The sequence below is a fragment of the Phlebotomus papatasi genome, chromosome 1 (assembly GCF_024763615.1).
Source record: "Phlebotomus papatasi isolate M1 chromosome 1, Ppap_2.1, whole genome shotgun sequence".
NCBI lineage: Eukaryota > Metazoa > Arthropoda > Insecta > Diptera > Psychodidae > Phlebotomus > Phlebotomus papatasi.
Genome location: NC_077222.1, coordinates 18,279,728 through 18,303,277, shown reverse-complemented (window position 1 = coordinate 18,303,277; position 23,550 = coordinate 18,279,728). Strand labels below are relative to the sequence as shown.

Below are 23,550 nucleotides of genomic sequence, written 5' to 3'. Positions count from 1 at the left end.
ATACTTAGAAATCAATAATTTATTTAATCTGATGAAAAATATAATTAAGAAAACTTTTAAAAACATCTCAAGAAATTTATTATTCCGCATATTTCTAACATTTTGCTTATATTTTGAATTTCTAGCGATAGATACTCCTGCATACTTTCAGAAATTTAACATTATCTCGAAAGAGTATCAAGTATCAACATATTTCGAATTTTCCAAGAGACCAGTGAAGCTACTTTTGGAAAATAGAGTCTCTAAAAAAATTTATTGTCGTTTGCAATTATTGACGCTGTGATGAAAAGTCTGTAGGAATCCAAAAATACGAGTGCAACAACTAATTCAGCACTTCAGATGTATCTTCACATTTTATTAAGCTTGATCCTCTCCCTGGTTTTAAAATTCTGAAAAAATTGAAACGTTTTTGAACTCTTGAGAAAGGTTTTTAGTGATTGCTAATTAACTTTTTCAAAAAGCTTGGCTATTTTTTGCAGGACCTTTTCCGTTATTGTTGTATAAGAGAAATTTCTCCAAAATTATTTTCCAACATTTTAATAATCTCTTCAATTATTATCGAAAAATTTTCTTCCACTACGATACTCACAATATAGCCATCAATATTAGAGACCATTTAAAATAGAATTGAAATTTCGAAGAATAAAATCCCTATTTCGAAATTTTCAAAGCCAATTTTAATCATCTGTAGAACAATTGAAACGATCTAAATAAACCTCCAAAATGTTTTTTTACGAAAGTCCATCACTTAGATTTATTCAAAATTACGCAAACATTAAATATTACAAATGTTCCTTTTCGTTTCTCATTTTGTAAAAGTTCTCAAAAGCACAAATCGACCTTTTTAAAGAATACTTTTGAAGAGGCGTAATACACTAAAATCTTTCCAGAATATGTAGCAATGTGTAAACAAAATGTGGTGGGTGTGTTCTATGGGATACCCCATAACTACATTCGCGAAAAAGTCCCACGAATTTATGTAATCATCCAATACATATTACGATAAATTAATAAAATATATATATATATATTAAATTGATTCAAAGTCAATTGCAATAGCTATGTCATTATTTGTGAGCAACTATATGAATTTGAAATACCTATAAAAATTAAAGAAAATTATTATTCAGCTGAATATTTCCTCGGAAAAATTACAACACAAATTAAGCTGTAATAAATTTGAGCATATTTGCTCCATTTCATTGTCATAACTGAACTTGTAAAATGTCAAAAAAGATCTTTTCAAATTACACTGCCGCTCGAATTAAAAATCCTAACTAAAAGTAGCGATGTCTGAAAAATATGGAATTAGTCAAAAAAGACTTTATAGGGTAGAGTCAGCCCCTTTGGCCATGTAAGAACTTTTGGCCACCTGAAGTAAAATTACATTGTAAGGCAATTATGAGTTTATTTAGAACAGGAAAATGGGTCTTATTTCGTGACCTGTAATCTAATGAATTAGAAGACCATATTTGATTTTGTATCGACTTGATTAATTCTAAGTTATTGAAAGCAATTCACGACAAGGTAAACAATCACTAAAAAAACATGGGATTCTTAAGAAACTTGTTAATGTTAAGAGAAATTGTTTTGCATTATTTTATATTTTTGATGATAATATTTGATGTTATTCAAAGAAATTCTATTTCTTAATTAACTAAATTTTATTGTGATATCATCCTTAATAAGATTTTCTAACAAATTAAATGAAAATCGGATGTGGCTAAAATACCTTACTTTTTTCGGCTGTGTAAGTACTTTTGGCCATTCATTTTCCATACATTTTACACAAGGCGCACCTCGCGGATTTCAATAAAACCAATCGTGACTTTTGACTGATTTGTACATCAAATAGAAAATGTGCAAAAAGTCGTTTAAAATACTCTAATAATCACATAAAATTGGTGTTAAATAAGAATAGGACTTGTGCTGTGTATTTGTGAAAGTTTTCGAGAGCTATTTCTTCTGTTATTTTATTAAAATTCTATTGGAAACAAGTGGCCAAAAGTGCTTACACACAATGGCCAAAAGTGCTCACAAAGTGACCAAAAGTGCTGAAACATGCATAGTTGCATAAAATACATTTTTCACTAAAATATCCAAAAAAAATTGGGAATTCTCTTGGGTTATTAGGAAGAAACGGCTTTAAGGTATCTTTGTACAAAATTTCATTTTATTTAAATAAAGATTATAAAAATTGCAACCACAGGAAACCCTAAAGTGGCCAAAAGTACTTACTCTACCCTAAAGCCCAAAATAGACATAGGGATCGGCTCAGGGATCAGCCCAAAATTTCGAGGATTTGGCTGATCTTCTAAATTCGTGAGGTATAGTGAAATTACGAGGATTAGGCGACATCACCGCCAGTGTTGAAAATAAAAAGCTTCATTTTGAGGGTTTTTGGTTGCTAATGAAATTTTGTTTTTGAAGCCGTCTGCTGAAAAATGCTGAAATCCGACATACGCTATTGTAATAAAAAACGTGCGATTTGTGCATTGCTCCATTTCATTGTCATAACCGAACTTGTAAAATATCAAAAAACATCTTAATTACACTGCCGCTCGAATTAAAAATCCTAACTAAAAGTAGCGTAGGGAATCAAGAATGGCTGGCTTCAGCTGTTGATCCTCATACTGGGTCAGCTAACAAATTGTCGAAAATCAAACAAACAGTTGCCCAGTGGGCGACTTCAGACAGACATGTTAGACGTGAAGAAACAATATTAACCAGGATAAGAATTGGCCATTCTAAAATCACTCATGGTTTTTTAATGGAAAGAAATATTGCTCCACCGGTCTGCGACACATGTCCAAATAATCCAGTAATTTCTATTAATCATCTAATTTTTGAATGTATAAAGTACGAAACAGAAAGAAATTTACACAAAATAAATCCAAATCCTAAAATAGCACTAGCAGATAATGAAAATGAAGTACAAAAATTACTTAAATTTGTAAATTCTACTAGTCTTAAAAATATATTGTAATATGTTATGAAGTTTACTACGGGAAACCATCCACTGGATGACGTCCCGTTGACAATAAAGATAATAATATAATAAAAGTAGCGTAGTCTGAAAAATATGGAATTAGTCAAACACGACTTTATAAATCGGGCACTTCTACTTCCAAAGACTTCCAAGCACTGCATTTTCAACCGTACACCACTTCCAATTCTAATATCTCCTCCTTGGTGTTCACATCAACACTCTCAAAACTGTCAAAAACATATGATTTCCGGCCCTTTAAAAAGTGTTTACATTTTGCGGTCTTTTCCTCCTTTTACAAATCTAGTCAAAAATGCAGTTTTCCCGTGAAAAATAGCCAGGAGGGACAATGGACGCGGTGAGTTACAAGAAATTCCACGAGAGCTTCATGCAGAACAACAATGGATCGTCAATTGTTGAGGTGTTTGGCGTCATTGTTGCTCCCTATTTTACCATCTTTCACTGCATCAATCTCGTTCTCGTGGCCAATATCGTGAGCATTCCACTGAGATTCCTACTGGAATTCATCCTGATTGTGCTATTTATTGTCCTGAATGTCACTGTGGCCAATGAGTACATTCCGGGCATTGTTTTGACTCTGTTTGTGGCTTCTGTGGCAGCTGCAGCCGGTCAACTCAGATCTGTCCTCCATGAGGCTCCATTCATCCAAATCCCCACCAAAAAACCCGAGTTTATCAGCATGGCAAGAGCTCTGATCAATCTTCTGAGTGTTGTCTGCATCCTGGCTGTGGATTTTCAATGTTTTCCCAGGAGATTTGCCAAAACCGAAACCTACGGAGTGTCTCTAATGGATGTTGGGGTTGGCCTCTATGTCTTTGCCAATGGAATTGTCTCCCGAGACGGTCGACAAACTGAGGAACTTCTAACCCTCAAGAAAATCCAGAAGATGATCATCTCAATCTCCCCGCTCCTTGTCCTCGGAATTGGGAGATGTTTGAGTGTGTCAGCAACGAATTATCACGAGCATATCTCAGAATACGGTGTCCATTGGAACTTCTTCATAACTCTGGCCTTTACAATGTTCTTCGGCGCTCTTCTCGTGGCTCCAATTGGAGAGAGGGATCACCTGAAATTTGTGGCCATTGTCATTGTTACAGTCCATGAGATGTGTCTTCAGCTCGGCCTTGCGCAATACGTACTCTCAGACTCGCGAAAAAACATCCTAGAAGCCAACAAAGAAGGCATCTTCTCTGTCCCAGGCTACCTGGCCATCTACATCGCCTCCATGTACATCCAGAACAGTCTTCGGTGGCAGGAACCAATTATCAAATGTCGAGAGTTCCTCCTGCAAACGGCCAAGATGGGCCTCATAGCTCTCTGTCTCTGGAAGATGGTTTACATAGCCGAAGAGATGTTTGGCATCTCTCGTCGATTGGCCAATATGGGCTATGTTATCTGGATCTTGGCCATTGGCACGACAATGGTAGCTCTTCTGATGCTGCTGGAACTTGGATACTACTTCCTGAAGTTCGACAAAACCAAATCCGACGAAGTTGTCAGTCAATATGCTCCAGTCATCCTCAATGCTATCAACTACAATGGATTGCTCTTCTTTCTCATGGCAAATCTCCTCACAGGAGTCATCAATTTGACCATGCAGACAATGCTCCTGGACACAGTGACCAGTGTGGCCATTGTGGCTGGCTACATGCTGATCCTCTGCACATTGCAGACCATTTTGTACGTGTACAAGATACAAATAAAATTTTGGTAGAAGACGATTGATTTGTGAAGATCTCTTGATCTTTGGGTTTTGGTCAGTGAATTTCTCTAAGATTTTTTCAAATAATTTGAGCCATGCTAGAAAAAATTAAGGGTGCTTTTCTGGAATCTTTCTGCAGTGCTTGATGTTAATTTTCAAAATGAGGCCAGATCCTTGCATCAAATTCGCATTTTATCCTCCAAGACAGATTACTCAGGTAAATTCAGTAACCATCTTAAAAATTATGTTAACATTTTATTAAGTGAAATAGGACATTTGAAATCTTTGAAATATACGCACATCGGCAATATTCAAGAAATATTAAAAAAAAAAAACAAAGACCATTGTCAAAAATAATATATCAAAAAAATATTTACAAATATTCCCCAAATATTACAGTGACACAAAATTATCATTTAAAAAAAAATTATGCTGCTAAAAGTGTCTTCTTATGTTTTTTCAAAAAAGGAACATTTTTTTTTGTTAGTTCATATTTTCTGAAATTTTCGTTTATAAATTGAAAAAATTCAGCAGTTGAAGCGTGATTTCCAGGGATTTTTTTTTTTGAAAAAAAGTAGGGAAAAGTGCCCATGCTTTGCATGATCCCAAGTTCCATAATGATATTTTTTTCCTATGTTTCTGAATAAAAATGACTCCGGTGGAAATTTTCGGAGGGAAGCTCCGTCCGGACGCGGCAACACAAGCTGTGGGTGGAGTCTTCAACCCAAAAGATAAAAAAAACTCACTCTTCTCCAGAGCTTTCGACACGGTTCGTATCTTCCTCAGTGGCTGTGGATGACTCCGTAATACATTTTAAAAGCAGGACACTTTCCCCTAATCTAGTTTTAAAAATATGGATGCGATGTGGTAGTTATGATTATTTAAAAATTTATTAGTAGTCAAAAGGTCATATATTTCCTATTAGCAGATGAGTTAAACCTTTTCGATCAATACCAATGGTTTTGGATGGGAAGGGGAGGGCTGAGAGGAAACTGAGGGACATATTAATGGTCCCAGGGTCAACTTATGGGGGGGTCCGTCGAAGGTCCTAAGTCCCTATCTCCAACCCTTTAGCACCCAGATATTCGTATACATAAAAAAGAATGTTCTTTTAATTGTTTATTCTTCAAAATTTGCGCAATAAAAAATGTCATATCGGTAATAACTGTTGAGTTCAACTTGTGCATACTAAAAATTTAGTACAAATTCTAGCCTGTAATGTTAATCACAGTACATTTTTTAGTAATTAACTATCTATCGGAGCTCTTTGAAAAAAAAAAAAAAACGGGAAAAATGAACAACTCCAACATATGGATTACTCAACTTACCATCGTTGTAAGATCCCCATATTATCCCTGAATATAGAGGATAGTTCATACAAAAGATATTTACAAATAACAAAAACATTCTCTGAAACCATTCCTTAACCCCTAGTTTTTCCTCAAACGTGCGACTTATTTCGGAATGTAGGGAGTAATAAAAATCATTTATTACTGTGGTCATTTCAAAATTCGTCACTTTTGAACTTAAATATTTACTATATTATAGTCATTCGAGGAGAGTTAGAACAGTGGGAGAGATGAACCACTTCGCCTCCTGCCTACACCCTTTGCACGATCTCCACCTCATTTGGTCTATTTGTGCCCTTCAACATTCTAATGAAAACCCCCAAGTTACAGCTTTCTATCTTTAAAATTGTACGAGAAAATTGAAATTGAATTTTTTGGATGTATGAAAAATGGCCAAAAATTTTTATTTCACCATAAGAATACGTGTTTTTGGGGTTTGAGGAGAGATGGAACTTAATAGTTTTGGCAACACTTCCGGTGTGAATTTTGGTCAATGTTCTTCAAAATCTTTTCAAGTAAAACTTAGAAATTATTTTCCCTAAATTTCTGGTCAAACTGACTTGATACACTCAGAGAAATTGCCATCGAAGTATATGAGCCACATATTCCACAAAATAAATCATTTATATTGAAAAAATAATAAACTCCAATAAATTCAATGAAATAGTGTTCATGTCTAAAATCACTTCCCTACTATTCTAAATTAATAAAATAAACTATAAATATTTTGCTAAAATTAGGGGTGTTCCATCTCGCCCGCATTTTTTGAGTGCCTCAAAATGCAAGTTTTTTTAAATCCTATTTTTCGAAGTGACTCTTTTCATCTAGGCTTTTCTAATATTGATATCTTAAATTTAGAGTCTTCAAATAATAAACCAGTGAGATTCGTCTTTGTCTCGCAATCAAAACGTATCCGCAATATTGAATATAAAAAAGGTGTTGCATCTCTCAATTGACTATATAGCAAATAGTTGGAGATTTGCAAAAACTGTCCTAGATTCCTAGAACCTTCTACTTTACGATTATGAAAAAATATTAGAAAGAAAGAACTTTGGGTAGTCAGGAAAAATTATTTTCTCTGTGGGACACGGGTGATCCAATCAACCTTAAAGGGCTAAGAGGTAAAATATTGGATGATTGCATAAGTTCGTGGGCCACCCAGAGGCAAATTTTAACAGCTATTTTTTCAGAAATTTAATTTATATAGTCAATAGTATAGTCTCAAATGATCTTAACACTTGTCCTCAAAAATATATACATATAAGCTTATCAAGTCCATTTTTTTTTAAAGGAAAAGATAATTTTTTTCTTGAAGATAGTTAGAAAGATGGTTTTTGACAATTTTTGGGAAGTTCATATTTTTGCACCTATAACTATTCGATAGAAATTAGAACAAATGGTAATCGGAAGACTTAATACATGAAGAATATTCTAGATATCTAGATGTTGAATAATTTCCCATAGCAACTATTTTAGCATTTTGGCAGCGTCTATTTTATGAGATAAACAATTTCGCGCTGTTGGCATTTCTAAAATTAGCAAAATTACTCATAAATATTAATTTGTAAAATATTGACCATATTCTCAAATGATTCAAAAAATTCTCACATTATTATCAATATTCAAAAAAAAATTAAATAAGGTAAAGTACCCTTTATTCGACCGGTTCCTCTATTCGACCGGTAGATTTATTTATTCAATTTAATTATATTTCCTATAATATTTTGTGTATGATCTAACATTAATACGTCAATTATTCTTTAAATAATACGAATCAGTGACAAATTCATAGAAATTGATGAAATTCACCGGGGGAATCAGTGGCGCAATAGCCAAGACCGTTGACTCTTGGGCGGATCGATTCCCTGGCTCGATTCACTGTTGTGAGATCTAAAGATCTGAATGTTTAGAAAAAGACATTTTCACTGTGATATAACGTAATAAAAATGCACCGCCTCGCCCAACAACTCCGGGAGCATGGAAGAAGCACTCACCATACTACGGGAAGGCGCTCCTGGGCGGTCTACAATGGACTTCGCAGATTCTTCCAACACGGGATATAACGCATTGTAAAAATGATTACCTTGTAATAAATATCTCGATACGATTAATAATAATAATGAAATTCACCATCAAATATTCAAAAATTGACCCACCGGTCGAATAGAGGAACCCGGTCGAGTAAGGGTACTTTACCTTATATCTCTGTTTATTTGAAAATCTATGGAACAGTGCAAATTTTGAGGCAAGTTTACTGCTTCTGGAACTTACTTCCCACAAGGCGCAACTTCTCAGATATGTTCGTATTTGACCAAGTTATAAATGTCAGTAATAATAATATTTACTATTTAGCAGTATTATCAAAGTATTCACAAAATATTCCTGAAATACCCTCCTAGAACAATTTAGGGTAACCTGCTCCAAATGGAAATTTTTCGCTACTCCAAAACGAAATATCACTGTTTTCATGGTAAATACAGTACTAAATTACTATATTTATTAGTTAATAGATAAATAAATTAATAAACAATTTCATTATTTAGTTAATTTTGCTCCAATCCATTCATATTCACAAATTTTAATTTGTTAATTTCTCAGAAAAAATGAAAATGTAACTTTTCACCATCGAATTTTTCATCGATCGACCATGTTTTCCAATGAAAAACACAATGAGGTGACTGTTGTTTATTCGTTTTTTTTAACATTTATGTCATATTTCTGGCTAATTTTAGTTAAATTAAGTGCTAATCTTTATTGTTAACGATACGTGAAGTTTTCAAATGAAATAATTACTTATTTCGTGAACAAAAAGGATTTTTCTGAAGTGTCTGCAAATGCTTCAATAGGAAACCCCGGAAATATGAATTTTGGAGAGATTTTCTTTTTGTTTTAGATGGGAAAGGAGAAAAGACCAGGAATAAGAACAAATTCTGCACTCAAGAGCAACTCAACAAGGTTTTTGAAGCCTTTTGTCGCGGTTTCTCTTACACTGTTTGTCTCCAATTAGAAACTTTTCCTTGTCTCCATTTGGATTAATTCGTTTCCAATAGAAGCATTTTACACTCGCGTATTTTTAATGTATTTAAGAAGTTTTTAAATTATATCTAAAGAATTTTCACTGAACTGTAACATTCTAGAAGAGTTAAGGAGCAAATTTATGTAATGCTCTTCAGAAAAAATATGAACTTAATGTGTTGAATCTTCTGTCAAAGTTAAAGCGTCTGGAAAAGGTTTTGAATTAGGACATTTACCCTATCCTCCGTTTTTTTGATCAAGAATTGACCCATCAGTGCAGTGTATAGAGTATTCGGGATTCGCAAAAATAATATGTAGAAAAATCTACACAATTCTCATAAAAAAATAAAATAATAAAATACTCGTAAAAAATGTGCAATTTTGCAATATTCACAATATCCTACAGATTTTTTAAAGTATTCTTTTAATATTCTCAATGTTCAAAAAATATTTTAAATATCTCTAGCTACAGAACAGTATGAGAGTAATTTCGAGGTGTTCACATAATTCTTGGACCGAGCTCTAATACTGAATTTTAAATTGTAACGGTCACAAGAAGGATCTTCAGCGCAGGTGCAGAAAGGATTCTTTAAGAAGGATGGGATGGTGTGGGTGGTGTCAAAAGTGTGTCCTTACTTCTCTGAAAATTTTCTCTTGAAACAATTTCCCAAAAAAATCCGTGGAAAAATGCTGTAAATCTCTGGCCAAAGTGGACAAAAGTGTGCAATAATGAAATATCAGGCACCGAATTCTGTTTTGCTGCTGATTTTCATCACTTTTCCTCTCCAAATTTGTGGTAAGAAGAATTTCCTTTCTTCCTATGTATAAAAATGTAATTTTGAGTTTTTTTTTTTGGGATTTCCTGGGGGCGCTTCAAATAGCTCAATTACACAAAAATCTCCATCACTACGAGACCCTCCATGTGGATGACTTGAATCATAAGATCGTGAAGAGAGGCACAAAGCCCAGTAGTCATCCGTATAATACGATAAAGGAGGTGGAGTTTAAGGTGCTGGGTAGGAATTTTCGTTTGATTCTGCATCCGCACAAGGATGTTTTGCACAGCAATTTTCGAGCTTATGCAATTGATGGGGATGGTCAGGAGAAAATCGTGCATATGGACCATGATGCCTTCTACACTGGGAGAGTTTTTGGCGAGGCTGAGTCCTCCGTGAGGGCACACATTGAAGACAATGGCATAATGACGGCTTCAGTGGTGCTTCCGGATGAAACTTACCACATTGAACCATCCTGGAGACATCTTCCGGACTCCAAAGGTAGCCATATGATCGCCTATAGGGCTTCAGATGTCAAGCTGAGTTGGAATGATAAGCACAAGCCAGGAGAAATGGGAGCTCCAATCACTTGTGGATATGTCAAGGAAGGATCAGAACTTGAGGATGAGGAAGATGAGGAGGAAAATGCTGAGTCGGTGTGGACGGAGGAGAGTCATAAATCCCGTGAGAAGAGACAAGCTGATCAGTATGAGTACACACCGACTAAAACACGATGCCCTCTCCTGCTCGTGGCGGATTACAGATTCTTCCAGGAAATGGGCGGAAGTAATACCAAGACCACAATTAACTATCTGATCAGCCTGATTGATCGCGTGCACAAAATCTACAATGACACAGTCTGGCAGGACAGATCTGACCAGGAAGGTTTCAAAGGGATGGGATTTGTCATCAAGAAGATCGTGGTGCATTCGGAGCCAACTCGAGTTCGTGGCGGGGAAGCTCACTACAACATGGTCCGGGAGAAATGGGATGTCCGAAATTTGCTGGAAGTCTTCTCCCGAGAGTACAGTCACAAGGACTTCTGCCTTGCTCACTTATTCACGGATCTCAAGTTTGAGGGTGGAATCCTGGGATTGGCCTACGTTGGCTCTCCCAGACGAAATTCCGTAGGAGGTATCTGTACACCAGAATACTTCAAAAACGGCTACACTCTCTACCTCAATTCAGGACTGAGTAGCTCCCGGAATCACTATGGGCAACGGGTTATCACGAGGGAAGCTGATCTCGTGACAGCTCATGAATTTGGCCACAATTGGGGCTCCGAACACGATCCAGATATCCCTGAGTGCTCCCCAAGTGCCTCCCAGGGCGGCAGTTTTCTCATGTACACCTATTCCGTTTCCGGCTATGATGTCAACAACAAGAAATTCTCCCCATGCTCCCTGAGGTCCATCCGCAAAGTTCTCCAAGCAAAATCCGGTAGATGCTTCAGTGAACCCGAAGAATCCTTCTGTGGAAATTTGCGCGTGGAAGGAGATGAACAGTGCGATGCTGGACTCTTGGGAACCGAGGACAATGACGGATGCTGTGACAAGAACTGCAAACTCAGGAGGAATCAGGGAGCAGTTTGCAGTGACAAAAATTCCCCATGCTGCCAAAATTGCCAGTACATGCCCGTTGGGGTGAAATGTCGCGAGGCTCAGTACTCAACATGCGAGCAGGAAGCTCGCTGTACAGGGAATCATGCTGAATGTCCCAAATCTCCAGCCATGGCTGATGGGACAATCTGCCAGGAGCGTGGGCAGTGTCGGGGTGGGAAGTGTGTGCCGTACTGTGAGACTCAAGGATTGCAGAGCTGCATGTGCGATATTATTCAAGATGCATGCAAGAGATGCTGCCGGATGAGCATCAACGAGACATGCTTCCCAGTTGAACCCCCGGATGTCCTGCCCGATGGGACGCCATGCATTCAAGGCTTCTGCAACAAGGGCATCTGCGAGAAGACCATTCAGGATGTCGTGGAGCGCTTCTGGGACATTATCGAGGAGATCAATATCAACAAAGTTTTGCGCTTCCTTCGCGACAATATCGTCAGTAAGTACATTTTTTTTTAATTTTAATGCATGGGGCAGATTTAAACAATATGGATGCTGGGACAGATACGGCCAATAACATAGTTTGAATTTTTAATTCAGATAAATGGTATTGATATATTCTGTGTAAATCACATGCTAGGAAAATTGCACCGCAGAGCAATGATTGAAGGATCATTTGAATTTGGAAGGAAAGAAGTAAAGGGAAATGGGACACCTTTGAAATAAGGCTTTTAACTCCTATTTTTAAATGAAACAGAGCCTTAAGGTACAAATAGAAAAATATTCTCGAAATATTCTCGATAATCAGCCTGAGAATATTTGGGCCTTTACCATAAGGTAATTTAGCTTTATGATCGATTTATTCAGCTAAATTATATATCATGATGATAATCTCTAGGAGAAAAGCCTTATTTCAAAAGTACCCCCAATCCAAAGATACTCTATTTCCCACTCCACTACAATAATTTGGAGTTTAATAGATCTCTGATAAAAATCGCTCGTAAAAGTAGAAAAGTATTTCCGACTAAAAAATCGTCATTTTTGGTGAATAAAAAAAAGAATACTGACAAAACTTTTACAAGATTTTGTATAATAGTAAAAAAAATGTGGAGTATCCGGAATTAACAAGATATCTTGTTGAAAGTGAAAAGATTTTACGAGAATCCCTATGGCGACAGGGGTAGCCAAACATCTCGTTACTTTTCCTTACAAATTGACTTATTTTACAAATTTTTTACGAGATTATTTACGAGATATTTTTTTCAGAGATTGAACTTCAAAAACGACCAATGATTTTGTCAATGTTTAATTTTTTATTTTTATTTTTAATAATTTTTTATTTCTGTTTTGATCATTTATTTTTAAAAAACAGGCGATGTTTAAAAGATTTCCTGGAATAATTTGGGTATTCAAATGTGAGAAATTTAGAGCTCTAAGTAGATAAGAAGTTAAAGAATCAAAAAATCGTTTTCTTCCAATTTCGATAGATTGACAAACTATTCAGAAATATTATTCATTTTCTTAATAAAAAGAATCAAAAAGTTTCAAATAAATGCCTTGGATAAAAATTAAAAAAATTCTTATTTAAGAGTGAAGTAAAAGTAAGGATCTACACATTGAGAAATTAGAAATTATTAAGCTAAGACACATACCCGACCAAACGATATTGAAAATTGTATCTCTTTTGAATTCTCGTTTTCATTAGAATGAAAAAAAAAGTTTTCATGGGTGTTTCACTCAAAACTTTCTATATCTGAATGAGAAACTCAAAAAGGAATCATATAAGAAAGCAACTAATCAGCCGTGATGGTGTAGGTCTTTGCTAATTGTGTAATCAAGATTGCTTCTACCAAAGTTCCTTAATTTTCAGCTTATTCGTATTTGGTTAATTTGAAATATGCTTGATTAGAAATTATGCTTTTTAGCATGATCGATTTATATTTAGAAATTGCACTATAGAGATAGGAGAATTTAGGCATAACTCGAATACAGTGGACTTTCATACGATAAGAATTTTCTCTTTATGGTTCAAAACAGCTGTCATTGAAATAGAAATCAAGCTAACAATTAACGTTTTTTATCTTATTGCATTAGGTATACTGTACCTTACGACGTGGTTTTATCGAGCATATGATCATAATTTCTCAATAGTAATGAGTATGACTTTAGCAAAAGTGAAAAATGTTTTTAAAGGTTTACATGGGCATGAAGCCTAAAAAACAGCATTGCATCAAAACTCAATATTTTCCAAAATAGTTAAAAGAAAGCGACTGGAGGCTTCAATTTTTTTCCTAACCTTCATGAACCTTCTTAACTCTTTCGCCTTCTTTGGGACTCTGCGTACGCTTTTGTCAATTTTGAATCGATAAAATCCGAATTTTATAGATGAGTATAAACTATAATTAAGGATATAAAAATCTAGGATATTTTTTGAAAGAACATAATTAATTCCTGAGCTAATATATTTTTTACCAAAAATATTGAATTTTAGAAATATCGCTTCCTTGCAGATGATGTGTTTTTTTCATATTTTTAGAGCAGAATAAGGTAAAACCTCTCGGAACCAATAAATATGATCACTAACAATTACAAATAAATAAATAAATTGAAAAAAAAATCTTTCTTAGATTTAAAAAAAAACTGTTGAAACTTTTTGGGTAGGCTCATCCACAAAATTTTAAACGTCAAATACGCCCATTTCCGCCAATTCTTGAAAATTTGCCAATTTTTGAAAAAAAAATTTAACATCTTTTAATAATAATAATAGTAATAATATTAATTACTGGCATAACACTACATAGAGGAGCTAGGCCTTCCTGCAAATTTCTAAAAAAGAAGTCTTAACCTTCTCCTTCAAAGAAAATCACGAAAAATAGCTAATTTTGGGACTTCTAATTCTGGCTTTCCCCTTAAGTTTTCTGAGAGCTCGTAAAAAAATAAATATCCGTTCCGACAAATTTTACCTTTAATTCCGTTTTTTTTTAAGTATGATTTTTTCATTATCACACGTATTTAAATCTTTGATCATAATGTAGGGAGGGGCAACGGCCACGCCCCCTGCCCCCCTACGCTACGCTCTTGATACAGAATTGAATTATCTGAATGATTTATATATAATCCGGTTTAAATCGGTTGTAACCCGATTTCAGTGAACAATTTCATTATTATTTTTTTAAATTATTATTATTTTTTTGGAATCGAATGCAGTGAGACGCTCCCTGGATGCAATTCCTGAAAAATTCCTGGTGATCTAAAGTGGATTTGAACCTGGAACACTTGCATCATAAAGCGAGTGCTCTACCACTTGATCCATTGAGTGCCCGGTTGTCATTTTTTTTCTATGTTATATCCCGTATTGGAAGAATCTGCTAAGTCTATTGTAGACCGTCCAGGGTAGGAATTCTCTAACTCTGTGAACGCTTCATTAGTGAACGATTCACTATAGTGAAAGGTTCACGAGCTTCCATTCACGACTGCTAGAAAAGTTATTCTGTAAATTTGCGTGAAGCAGTGAGGGGAAGTGTGTTGAAAATTTTATTAAATTTAAGATTTTCATCAATGTTTGAACTAAATAACAATTGAAAACACTAGAATTGAGTATTAGAAATGATATAGTGCTGTTTTTCATGCTGAGCATGAAAAAAATTTCATTGGCTTCACCGAGTGATAACATCATCTTCACCAAAAAATTGAGAAGTGAAACACATAAACCTAAAAGTGATCCCTTCATGTGAAGCTATCGCAAATATAGAATCTATTTTGCGATCACTTTAGTGAAGCGTTCACCAATTTTGACAGGTGATCACTTCACAGGGTTACAGAATTCCACCCCAGGAGTGTCTTCCCGTCGTATGGATATCTCTTCTATGCTCCTTATATATCCTTATATAGGAGTTGCTGGACGAACGAAGGCGGTTCTATTACTTTATTATTATTACTCAAACTCACAACTGTAAGAGTCGAGTCACAGATCTCATCCGCCCAAGAGCCAACGGGGTCTTGCCTATTGTGCCACTGAGATCCCCAAAGGCCATTACAACTCGTTATAACACCTTCATATTCAAGACTTACGGCGTTATCACACTTGCACATTAAAATTTTAATGTGATTCACATTAATTGTCGCTTGTGAGCGTCCAAATATGTTATTTGTGTCTTTCGAGTCACTTAATATTTGGGGTTTTTCTATTTATTGATAAAGAAGTGGACTTGGCCTGCAAAAATAGGTTTAAATTTACCTGAAGCATAAATATTTTTCACATTAAAAAATTAAAGAGAAAATCGCATTAATTTTTCGCATTAATGCTATAAATCAATTTATATCAAATTTTGCGGGCCAAGTCTACCTTTTTATCGACAAATAGATCAAATTTTGAATTTAAAATGATTCAAACACACAAATTACACATTTGGACTCTCACCAGCGACAATTAATGTGAATCATATTAAAATTTTAATGTGCAAGTGTGATAACGCAGTTAGAGACGTGATTTAGTTCGTTTAATTTCATAACCACGATTTTTGAAGAAAATTTGTCTTATTGATAAATGAAAACAATTTATTTTTTCGACACTTAAAAATCAATGGCCTTGTATGGTGTTTAAAAGTAAGAGATTTTCGGAAATGGGTTTAACCTTCAGTCTAAGGAACGTATTACAGACATAAAGCATTAGTAAACCTCGCCTTTTCAAAGCGGTTTTAGTTAAGCATTACCTATGTGGAATTTTTTGATTTAGAGATGCAATTGAGTATCTTTCACTGTCCATTCTAGTGACTGTGGTTCTTCTGACTGCCCTATTTTGGATCCCTGCCAGTTGTGTCATCTCCTACTTCGATCGGAAGAAGAGAAAGCAGGAGTTCAAGTCCTTCGAATGGAGTCAAACTCTCGATCTCATTCATCCGAGTGATCGTCGTCGTGTCATTCACATAAGGTAAACACAAGTGCAGCAAATTTATCTGAGTAGACTCCTTCAAAAACACAGAATCTTTTCCCAATGTCTGCAGAGTCCCCCGACAAAAAATCACCGTGGCTCGAATGTAAGATAGAATCCTCAACTTGCACGCTGCAATCACCCAGAATCTCCTCAACACGAGAGAGCCATTAGAATAAATGAAAGAAATGAATATTATGTGTTCGACTTAGATGATAAGATGATCCAAATGAATCCATCTCGCTGTGTTCCACTAAAAGTCTGTCCTTTATCATTTCATTATTTTTCTCTTTGTTTTTTTTCTGTTGAAATATTCTTTAATAATATGTCTTCACAGTCGTTACACACTCACTATTATTAATTATTTTTATCTGTATTTTTTTTCTTCTTCTTCATCTTCTTTTCATCACAAAAAAACTTATATCATCATTCTAAAATAAATTATTGATATTTTCATTTTTATTTCTTCATCAAAACAAAATAATTAGTCAAAAAATTCATCATCCTCTCTTCTATTTATAAAATAATTCCGTATTTACGTTGATCTGGCTACAAAGCATTTACAAAAAAAAGAAAACAAATTGTGAATAAAAACAAACATAATAAAGGAGACAAGAAACTTGATATATATATAATTATTAAGTTATTAAGGACTCAACAATGCATTTGGAGCTTGACTTTATTTATTTTTGATATTCCCTCAGTATATTTAACTTTTATTTATCCCATACAAAAATGACATTAAAATCTCCCTAAATGCTTGAACACTGCCTTTAATCCATATTTTGTTTGTTCTTTAATATGCTTTTCTTTTAAAAAGTAATCTCTCCCATCATAAAGATCGTAATGGATTGGTCATGAATTAAATAGTTTCAAAAAGAAGAAAAAAAAAATAAAATGGTCAAACGAAAACAGAAGATAATGTCCTTAAACTTTGGTTTTCCACTCATTTTTTGTCAACTTTCTAATTTTTAATCCTTCAAATTTTGCCTTTCAATAATATATATTTTTTAAAATTCTTTTCTATCAGCAATTTTTTTTCTCTCTCCCATCTCAACAAAAGTATAATTTTTTTTCTATCACTCACCGAAAGTTGAGCCGTCAATTTTTTCCTTTACCCCAATCCTGGATTTTCATCTTCGTCCATGAGATCCGAAAGGGATGTCGTGTCACTCGAAACGGCCGTTTCCATAGCCTGAAGCGGAGGAAGTTGTGTTGGTGATCCCGAAGATGTACCTCCACTTGTGCCACATTCACTACCCTTGGGACTCGGTACACTAGCCATGAAGGGTCTCTCGAGATCCTCCAGACCATCAGGAGTCGGCAGATTAGCCAATTCTTCCCTCAGATGCCGATACTGTCGCCGAAGAACCATTGAATTGAAGGAGATATTGCGTCCATTGCGCTCCGAATACTGTGGCTTGGACAATTCCTCAATCCACTTTTCAATTTGCGTACAAATCTCATTGCGCTTCAGCCAGAAATGCGTGTGAATAACCTACAAAAACCACCACTTACAATCTCATCCTGCAAAGCCAAAAAAAAATCCTCTGCTGAAGACTTACCTCTTTGAAGCAAGGATTGGGATTCTTGATCTGTTCCAGCATCGCCCACCGAACACAAGCCTGATAGATATTGCTGTTGTATTCCCGGGAACTGTGGGTTCCACTTGGTGTCCCTCGACTCCTCTCGAATCCCGGTTCATTGAAGTACGGCTCTGGCACGAGGATTAAGCTCTGTATTGACACAAGAACCTAGAAACAAAGTAGATTGGCCAATTTAAAAAAGAGAAAGTTTTTTGCTCATATTTTCTCCGAATAAAACATTTAATTTTCTAACATATCGTCGGTTGTCTCAGCAACTGTGGTAACTGCATTTTGACAACTTTTCAGGAGACAATTTTTTTTATTTTCAATAACGTTTCAATGAAAAACAAACCCTGAATGAATTATTTTATATAACAAATATTGAAAGAATAATAAATAATCTGTCAGTTACTGCAAAGAAATTCGTCAAAAGTAGATTTGTTATACTAAAATTTAAACATTTTCTGAAAGAATGCACAATATGCAATTGTACTAACTGACATCATTGATAAAAAGTCTATCTGCAATGTAAGGAATTTTTGCAGATAGCACAATTTGTTTAGTATATTCAAAACCTAACATGAAAAGGAATTTATTATTTTTTTTGCTTTATTAACTACAAAGATACTAGAAAAAATGATTTTAATTTATTTATTTTAATCTACTCCAGAATTTATCTTTCATGTGTGTTTTTTTATCATTGCTGTTTTGTTTATAGGATCTCTGCAAACGATTCCTACTGAAAGTGTGTTAAATTAATTAGAAAATAAATAATTTAGGAAACGTACGATCTGTGGTATGAAGAGGTACTTCCACAAAGACTTACAATTCCTAGAGAAGTTAATAAAATTGTCGGAATTAAAAACTATGAAAATAAATTTTTTTTAAATGATTGTATTGAAGTGATAAATGATACTCAATGATATCAATTCGTCAGTTAAATCAGCATTTGTCGTAACTTCCTTTTGACAACTCGCGATGAATAGAAATGTGAAACTGCAAATAGTACAGTTGCTGTCAAAAAATAAGCGCTATCTTTTTTTTTGTGCTAACTGCAGGAAATTTGGTAGATAGCGCAGTTGCTGATGAAATTTTGTTACTATCATACAATTAGAACATTTTCACGGAATAATATCTAGGTATAGAGAAAATTCCAAACTTTTTATATAACAGTTTAATAGAGAAAATTCAATAATATCAGAATATGCAAAAAGCTGAAAATCGCAAAAATGCAGTTAGCACAGTTGTTGTCTTTTTCCAATGGGCTTAAATGGATTTAATAGCATTGGACTCATTGAATCTTTCAATATTTGCGATTAACGATGATTTGCTGTGATAGCCAAAATCTCAAAAAGACAAAATCACGAAGGAATCAAAATTCCTTAACCCTTTAATGACGAGACAGTTTCCGCTGGCCGAAAATCAGCAATGAAAATGAAACCGATAAACAAAACTTGTGAAACGTCTTACATCTAACCTTCAAAAAGCTAACAGAATCTGATTTGGTGTATTTTTTGTCTTTATAAACGATAGGGACAAAAATAGCTCAAAAATTTTAATTAATTTTCTGACGATGCCGATGACAGATAATTTGCACTCTAAAGAAAAATATTATGTTTGAGTATACTGTAGTTTCGTGTTCTAAAACGGGTTTGCTTAAAAAAAATTGGAAGAATCAATTTTCAATTTGACAATTTAAAAATCCGTGATTTTTGAACTTAAAAATTTACTATAGGGGAAAGTCGTCTGCCTTTAAATGCAGCAGCCTTTAAACGTTGCGATTTTTTCGTTGTTCTCAAAAGCATAAATTATATTCTATTGACTATTAGGTAGCTATCCATCATCCTCACAAATCATCAAAAAATGGAGAGCCTAGCTCCTATTTCCTAGATGCTAGATAAAAAAAAATGAAAATGAACTCTAAACTGTAATTTTGATGTTCCACAAATCATGTGATTTTTCATAATAAAAATCATTTTACAAATAAATCTTCCATTGTGACACATAGAAGGTTAATCAGGCTTAATATTTCTGTTAATACATTTTGGTTCAGATGACACAATTTTTGTAGGTGGCAAAAATTTGCAAATATCACCCTGCAGCAGCCTTTAAATGCTAATGTTGTGTGCCTTTAAATCCTATCTTTCCATACATCAAAACATGTGAAATCGAACTCCTACTTTTCTCTGACGAACGTCATACAAATACTTATAACCCGCTATCTTGCTCCGGCCGGGATGTTTCAAGTTGACAATTTTCAACTTCAATGGCATTTTCTTCCAAATTTTCAAGTGCAAAACAGTGCTTCAGAAAAATGTGAAGAAAAGTTATTGTTTAATGTCTTTTGACTGCAGTGATGATTTTAGTGAGTGCGTTAGGCTTCAATCTAATCATTTATAGCCCATTTAGTTTTATTGATTTGATATTCTCAGTGAAAAAAAAAACATTTAAAGGTAGCTGCCTCGCATTTAAAGGCAGACTATGCCAGCTGCCTTCATACAAATCGACATCACTTTTTTAATTTCCTCAGAAGGAAAAACTGAGGACTTGTAAGTGCTAAAGGAGGTAATCATATACGCCGAATGAACAAGAGAATTTTTTGGTGTAGTAGAAAATAAAATCCATTTTGTGGATTCTTCAGAAAAAAATCTTAAATTTGGAACTACATTTTTCGTTTGAAGGCAGACGACCTTCCCCTATATAGCAAATAGCTGCAGACTTGCAAAAAATATCCTAATTTGCAATTACGTACAAACATAAGAAAAAAAATAACTTCAGGTTTTCAGGAAAAATTATTTTCTTTATGGGACATCGGTGTTCCAATCGTCCTTAAAGGGTTAAAATGATAACCCCTTTTAAATCACACCGAAAATGCCAAGATGATTGACAACTTCTTAATTTCGCTTTGCCATAAATCTGTCCAGGCCAACATTCCGAACGTTAAAATCCCGAACGCCAAAATTCCAAAAGCCTAAGTCTCCAACATCAAAATCCCGAAAGTCAAGATCCCGAACGCCGAAATCCAGAAAACCACAATTTCGAACGCCAAAGTTCCGAAACGGTTAAAATCGTAAATGATCGAAATCCTGAAACGTTCAAAATGTGCAATGATCAAAATCCTAAAAAAAGGACGTATAATCGAAGGATAATCTGCGGAAGAATTTCCCAAAACCCACAAAATTTCCCTCTGCCTTTAGCAAGCGGAGATGGTATCGTATCGTGGGACTAGCTATGACACTTTTAAGAATTCGGAATTTTGGCTTTTCGGAATTTCAGTGTTTATGGATCCGGCCGGCACACCTTTTAGATCAGAAAAATTTCATGAAATCAAAATTCACATTCCCTTCATTCTCACATGTTTTGCATATGTCTATCTCATTCTTTTGCACTTCATATTCGGTTGAACTAAATTTAAATTGTTATGGCGCTAGCCGACCCCCTGGCAAATTTGCTTGAAATTTGAAGTCACTTTCTCATACTTCGATTTAAATTTATATGGGAATTTTTTTGTACTTGCTACCGTTATGCTAAATATTTAAAAAGTGAGAAGTTTTTTCGTATTATAAGATAACTTTTCCATATGGAGGGATAAATTTTGTTTAAATAAATATTTTCCTCGAAGCACTGTGAGCTGAGTCCGAGATCAATTTAGGAATTGGCTTCAAATAGATCCATATAAAAAGGCCAACTTGCCAGGCACTTGGCACTGGCACACCTTTTCAATTGAGTGAATTTCAATCGATTGAAATTCTAACCGTTCTAACCTTTTATTCTTTCAAACTAAAATCAGATATAGCTGTCCCTTTCTATCAAATGCAAATTGAAATTGAAAATGAAATTGAAATTCCAATTTTCATTTAACAGAAAGAGACAAATATATCTTATTTTAGTTTAAAAGAGTAAGTAGTAAAATTTCAATCGATTGAATTTCACCATTGTATAATAGACTGTGATTTCACTCAATTGAAAAGGTGTGCCAGCGCCATTAAGTTTAAAAGTAGAAGAAGAATGCAAAAGAGTGGGATAATGCAATAGATTTGTGAAAGAAAGAATTTCGATGAAAATGTTCTTTTTTGACTAAAAAGCAACACTTTTAAAGGCAAAAAGCTCGTTTTGCATCTAACAACAGAAGATTTTTGACCCTTGGGGTACCTTAAGAGGCATGTATGGCGGATATATTGACAAATTTGACAATTATATGATAGGACCTAGTCATTTTTCTTAGTTTCTAAGATTTATCGCCACCAAGACTTTGATTTTTCCTTTATTTTTGTTCGTTAAACAGTTTTCCTACGATATTTCGACAAAAATTAATGCAAAACTTTACCGTGGTATCACACTAGAGAATTTCACATTAAAATTTTAATGTGATTCATATTAATTGTTGCTGATATGTATCATAATATGCAATTTTCGTAAGAGCTTTTAGAAATCGATTCATTTTGTGATAAAAAAGTGGACTCGACTCCTGAAAATTGGTTTAAATATATTAAAATAGCATAAATACGATTAATAATTAATGAGCAAATTAATGAGCAAACTTTGCTCATTAAATTTTCATCAGGTACAACTTTATTGCAGTCATTCTTGTAGTTTCTGCGCCACAATTTTCTCACCAATTTATTCGTAATTAAATTGTGATAAAAAGTAGTTCTTATACCTACTATTTATCGCGCACGAGATGGAGAAAATACAAAAGACATTGAAAAAGATCGGTAAAGAGGATAAGTAAGAAAAAAGCTAAACAAAAATGTGTTCGATCTACATTTTATATTCCTTCATAAACTTCTAGGATTTCGTGGTCAAATGAGACGGTGGCTGAATTAATTGAGGCTGTGCATCAGAAATCCGTCATTTGGGACTACAACTGCCGGGAATACGAAAATAGAGGCAGCCGGTCTGATGGTTTTCAGGCCTTTTGCGACAAATTGAGTCACCAATCGCCGGAACTACGGCGCCCTACGGTTTGAAGCAGCTTTTTAAATTCCTCCGAAGTCATTCGGAGAAAATTATTATGTCCAAAAAAAATTGCCCCAGAGAATTTCAACTACACCAGGTCGCGTTAGGAGCCAATCTCTCGCTCACATCCTCCTTCTTCTCGCCTAACGGGTCCTTTTGTACGACATAAAAGTAGCGTACAGGAGGAAAACTTCTTCTTCTTCACTAAAATCTCACATTTTCTTCTTCTGTTATACGTTGTTGTTATACGTTTCTTCTGTTAAACGTTCTTGTTATACGTTTTGGCTGTCGGACTCAATAAAATCTCACATTTTCGCTCAAACGACTGAAATACTCAAAAGCGAAAACACTCATCTGACAACCCGTGTACCATCGTGACATTGAGCAATTCTAGCAATGTGTCTTGACTAAATCAGCGATTTCGAGTGGTTCTAGAAGTTTTAATGAGCAACTTTTCACTTTAATTTTAAATGGAACTTAATTTATTAATTATAGTTAAAAATGAAATTATTAAAAGATATTAACCTAAATTTAGTCAAAAATAAATACCCTAGCGCTCAATTTATTGAGTGGAATTATACTTATTTCCTGTCTAAAAAACAAAATTCTATTATATTTCAAAAAATACTTAGAATAAAAAATCAAAATGTCGATTTTTTATGTTGCCATG

General features: G+C 34.5%; 3 protein-coding genes across 5 annotated transcripts in view; 2 read left to right on the top strand and 1 right to left on the bottom strand.

Moving 5' to 3' along the window:
* Positions 1–3,210: 3,210 nt before the first annotated feature.
* LOC129798056 (phosphatidylinositol-glycan biosynthesis class W protein-like) lies at positions 3,211–4,728 on the top strand. The gene has a single exon (XM_055841022.1). The coding sequence runs from the start codon at positions 3,336–3,338 to the stop codon at positions 4,719–4,721; it is 1,386 nt and encodes a 461-aa protein (XP_055696997.1). The 5' UTR covers positions 3,211–3,335; the 3' UTR covers positions 4,722–4,728.
* A 4,908-nt stretch (positions 4,729–9,636) lies between these two features.
* LOC129798020 (ADAM 17-like protease) lies at positions 9,637–16,916 on the top strand. The gene is made up of 4 exons (XM_055840962.1): positions 9,637–9,869; positions 9,955–11,904; positions 16,176–16,335; positions 16,409–16,916. The coding sequence occupies exons 1-4, from the start codon at positions 9,803–9,805 to the stop codon at positions 16,443–16,445; spliced, it is 2,214 nt and encodes a 737-aa protein (XP_055696937.1). The 5' UTR covers positions 9,637–9,802; the 3' UTR covers positions 16,446–16,916.
* Positions 16,603–23,550, bottom strand: part of LOC129798011 (baculoviral IAP repeat-containing protein 6) — a 54,297-nt gene continuing 47,349 nt past the window's right edge. For all 3 annotated transcript variants that reach the window (XM_055840941.1, XM_055840942.1, XM_055840943.1), the window contains 2 exons: positions 17,901–18,089; positions 16,603–17,833 (listed from right to left, as the gene is read on the bottom strand). In XM_055840941.1, coding sequence (XP_055696916.1) covers positions 17,450–17,833; positions 17,901–18,089 — 573 coding nt within the window. In that variant the 3' untranslated portion in view covers positions 16,603–17,449. The remainder of the gene's footprint in view (positions 17,834–17,900; positions 18,090–23,550) is intronic.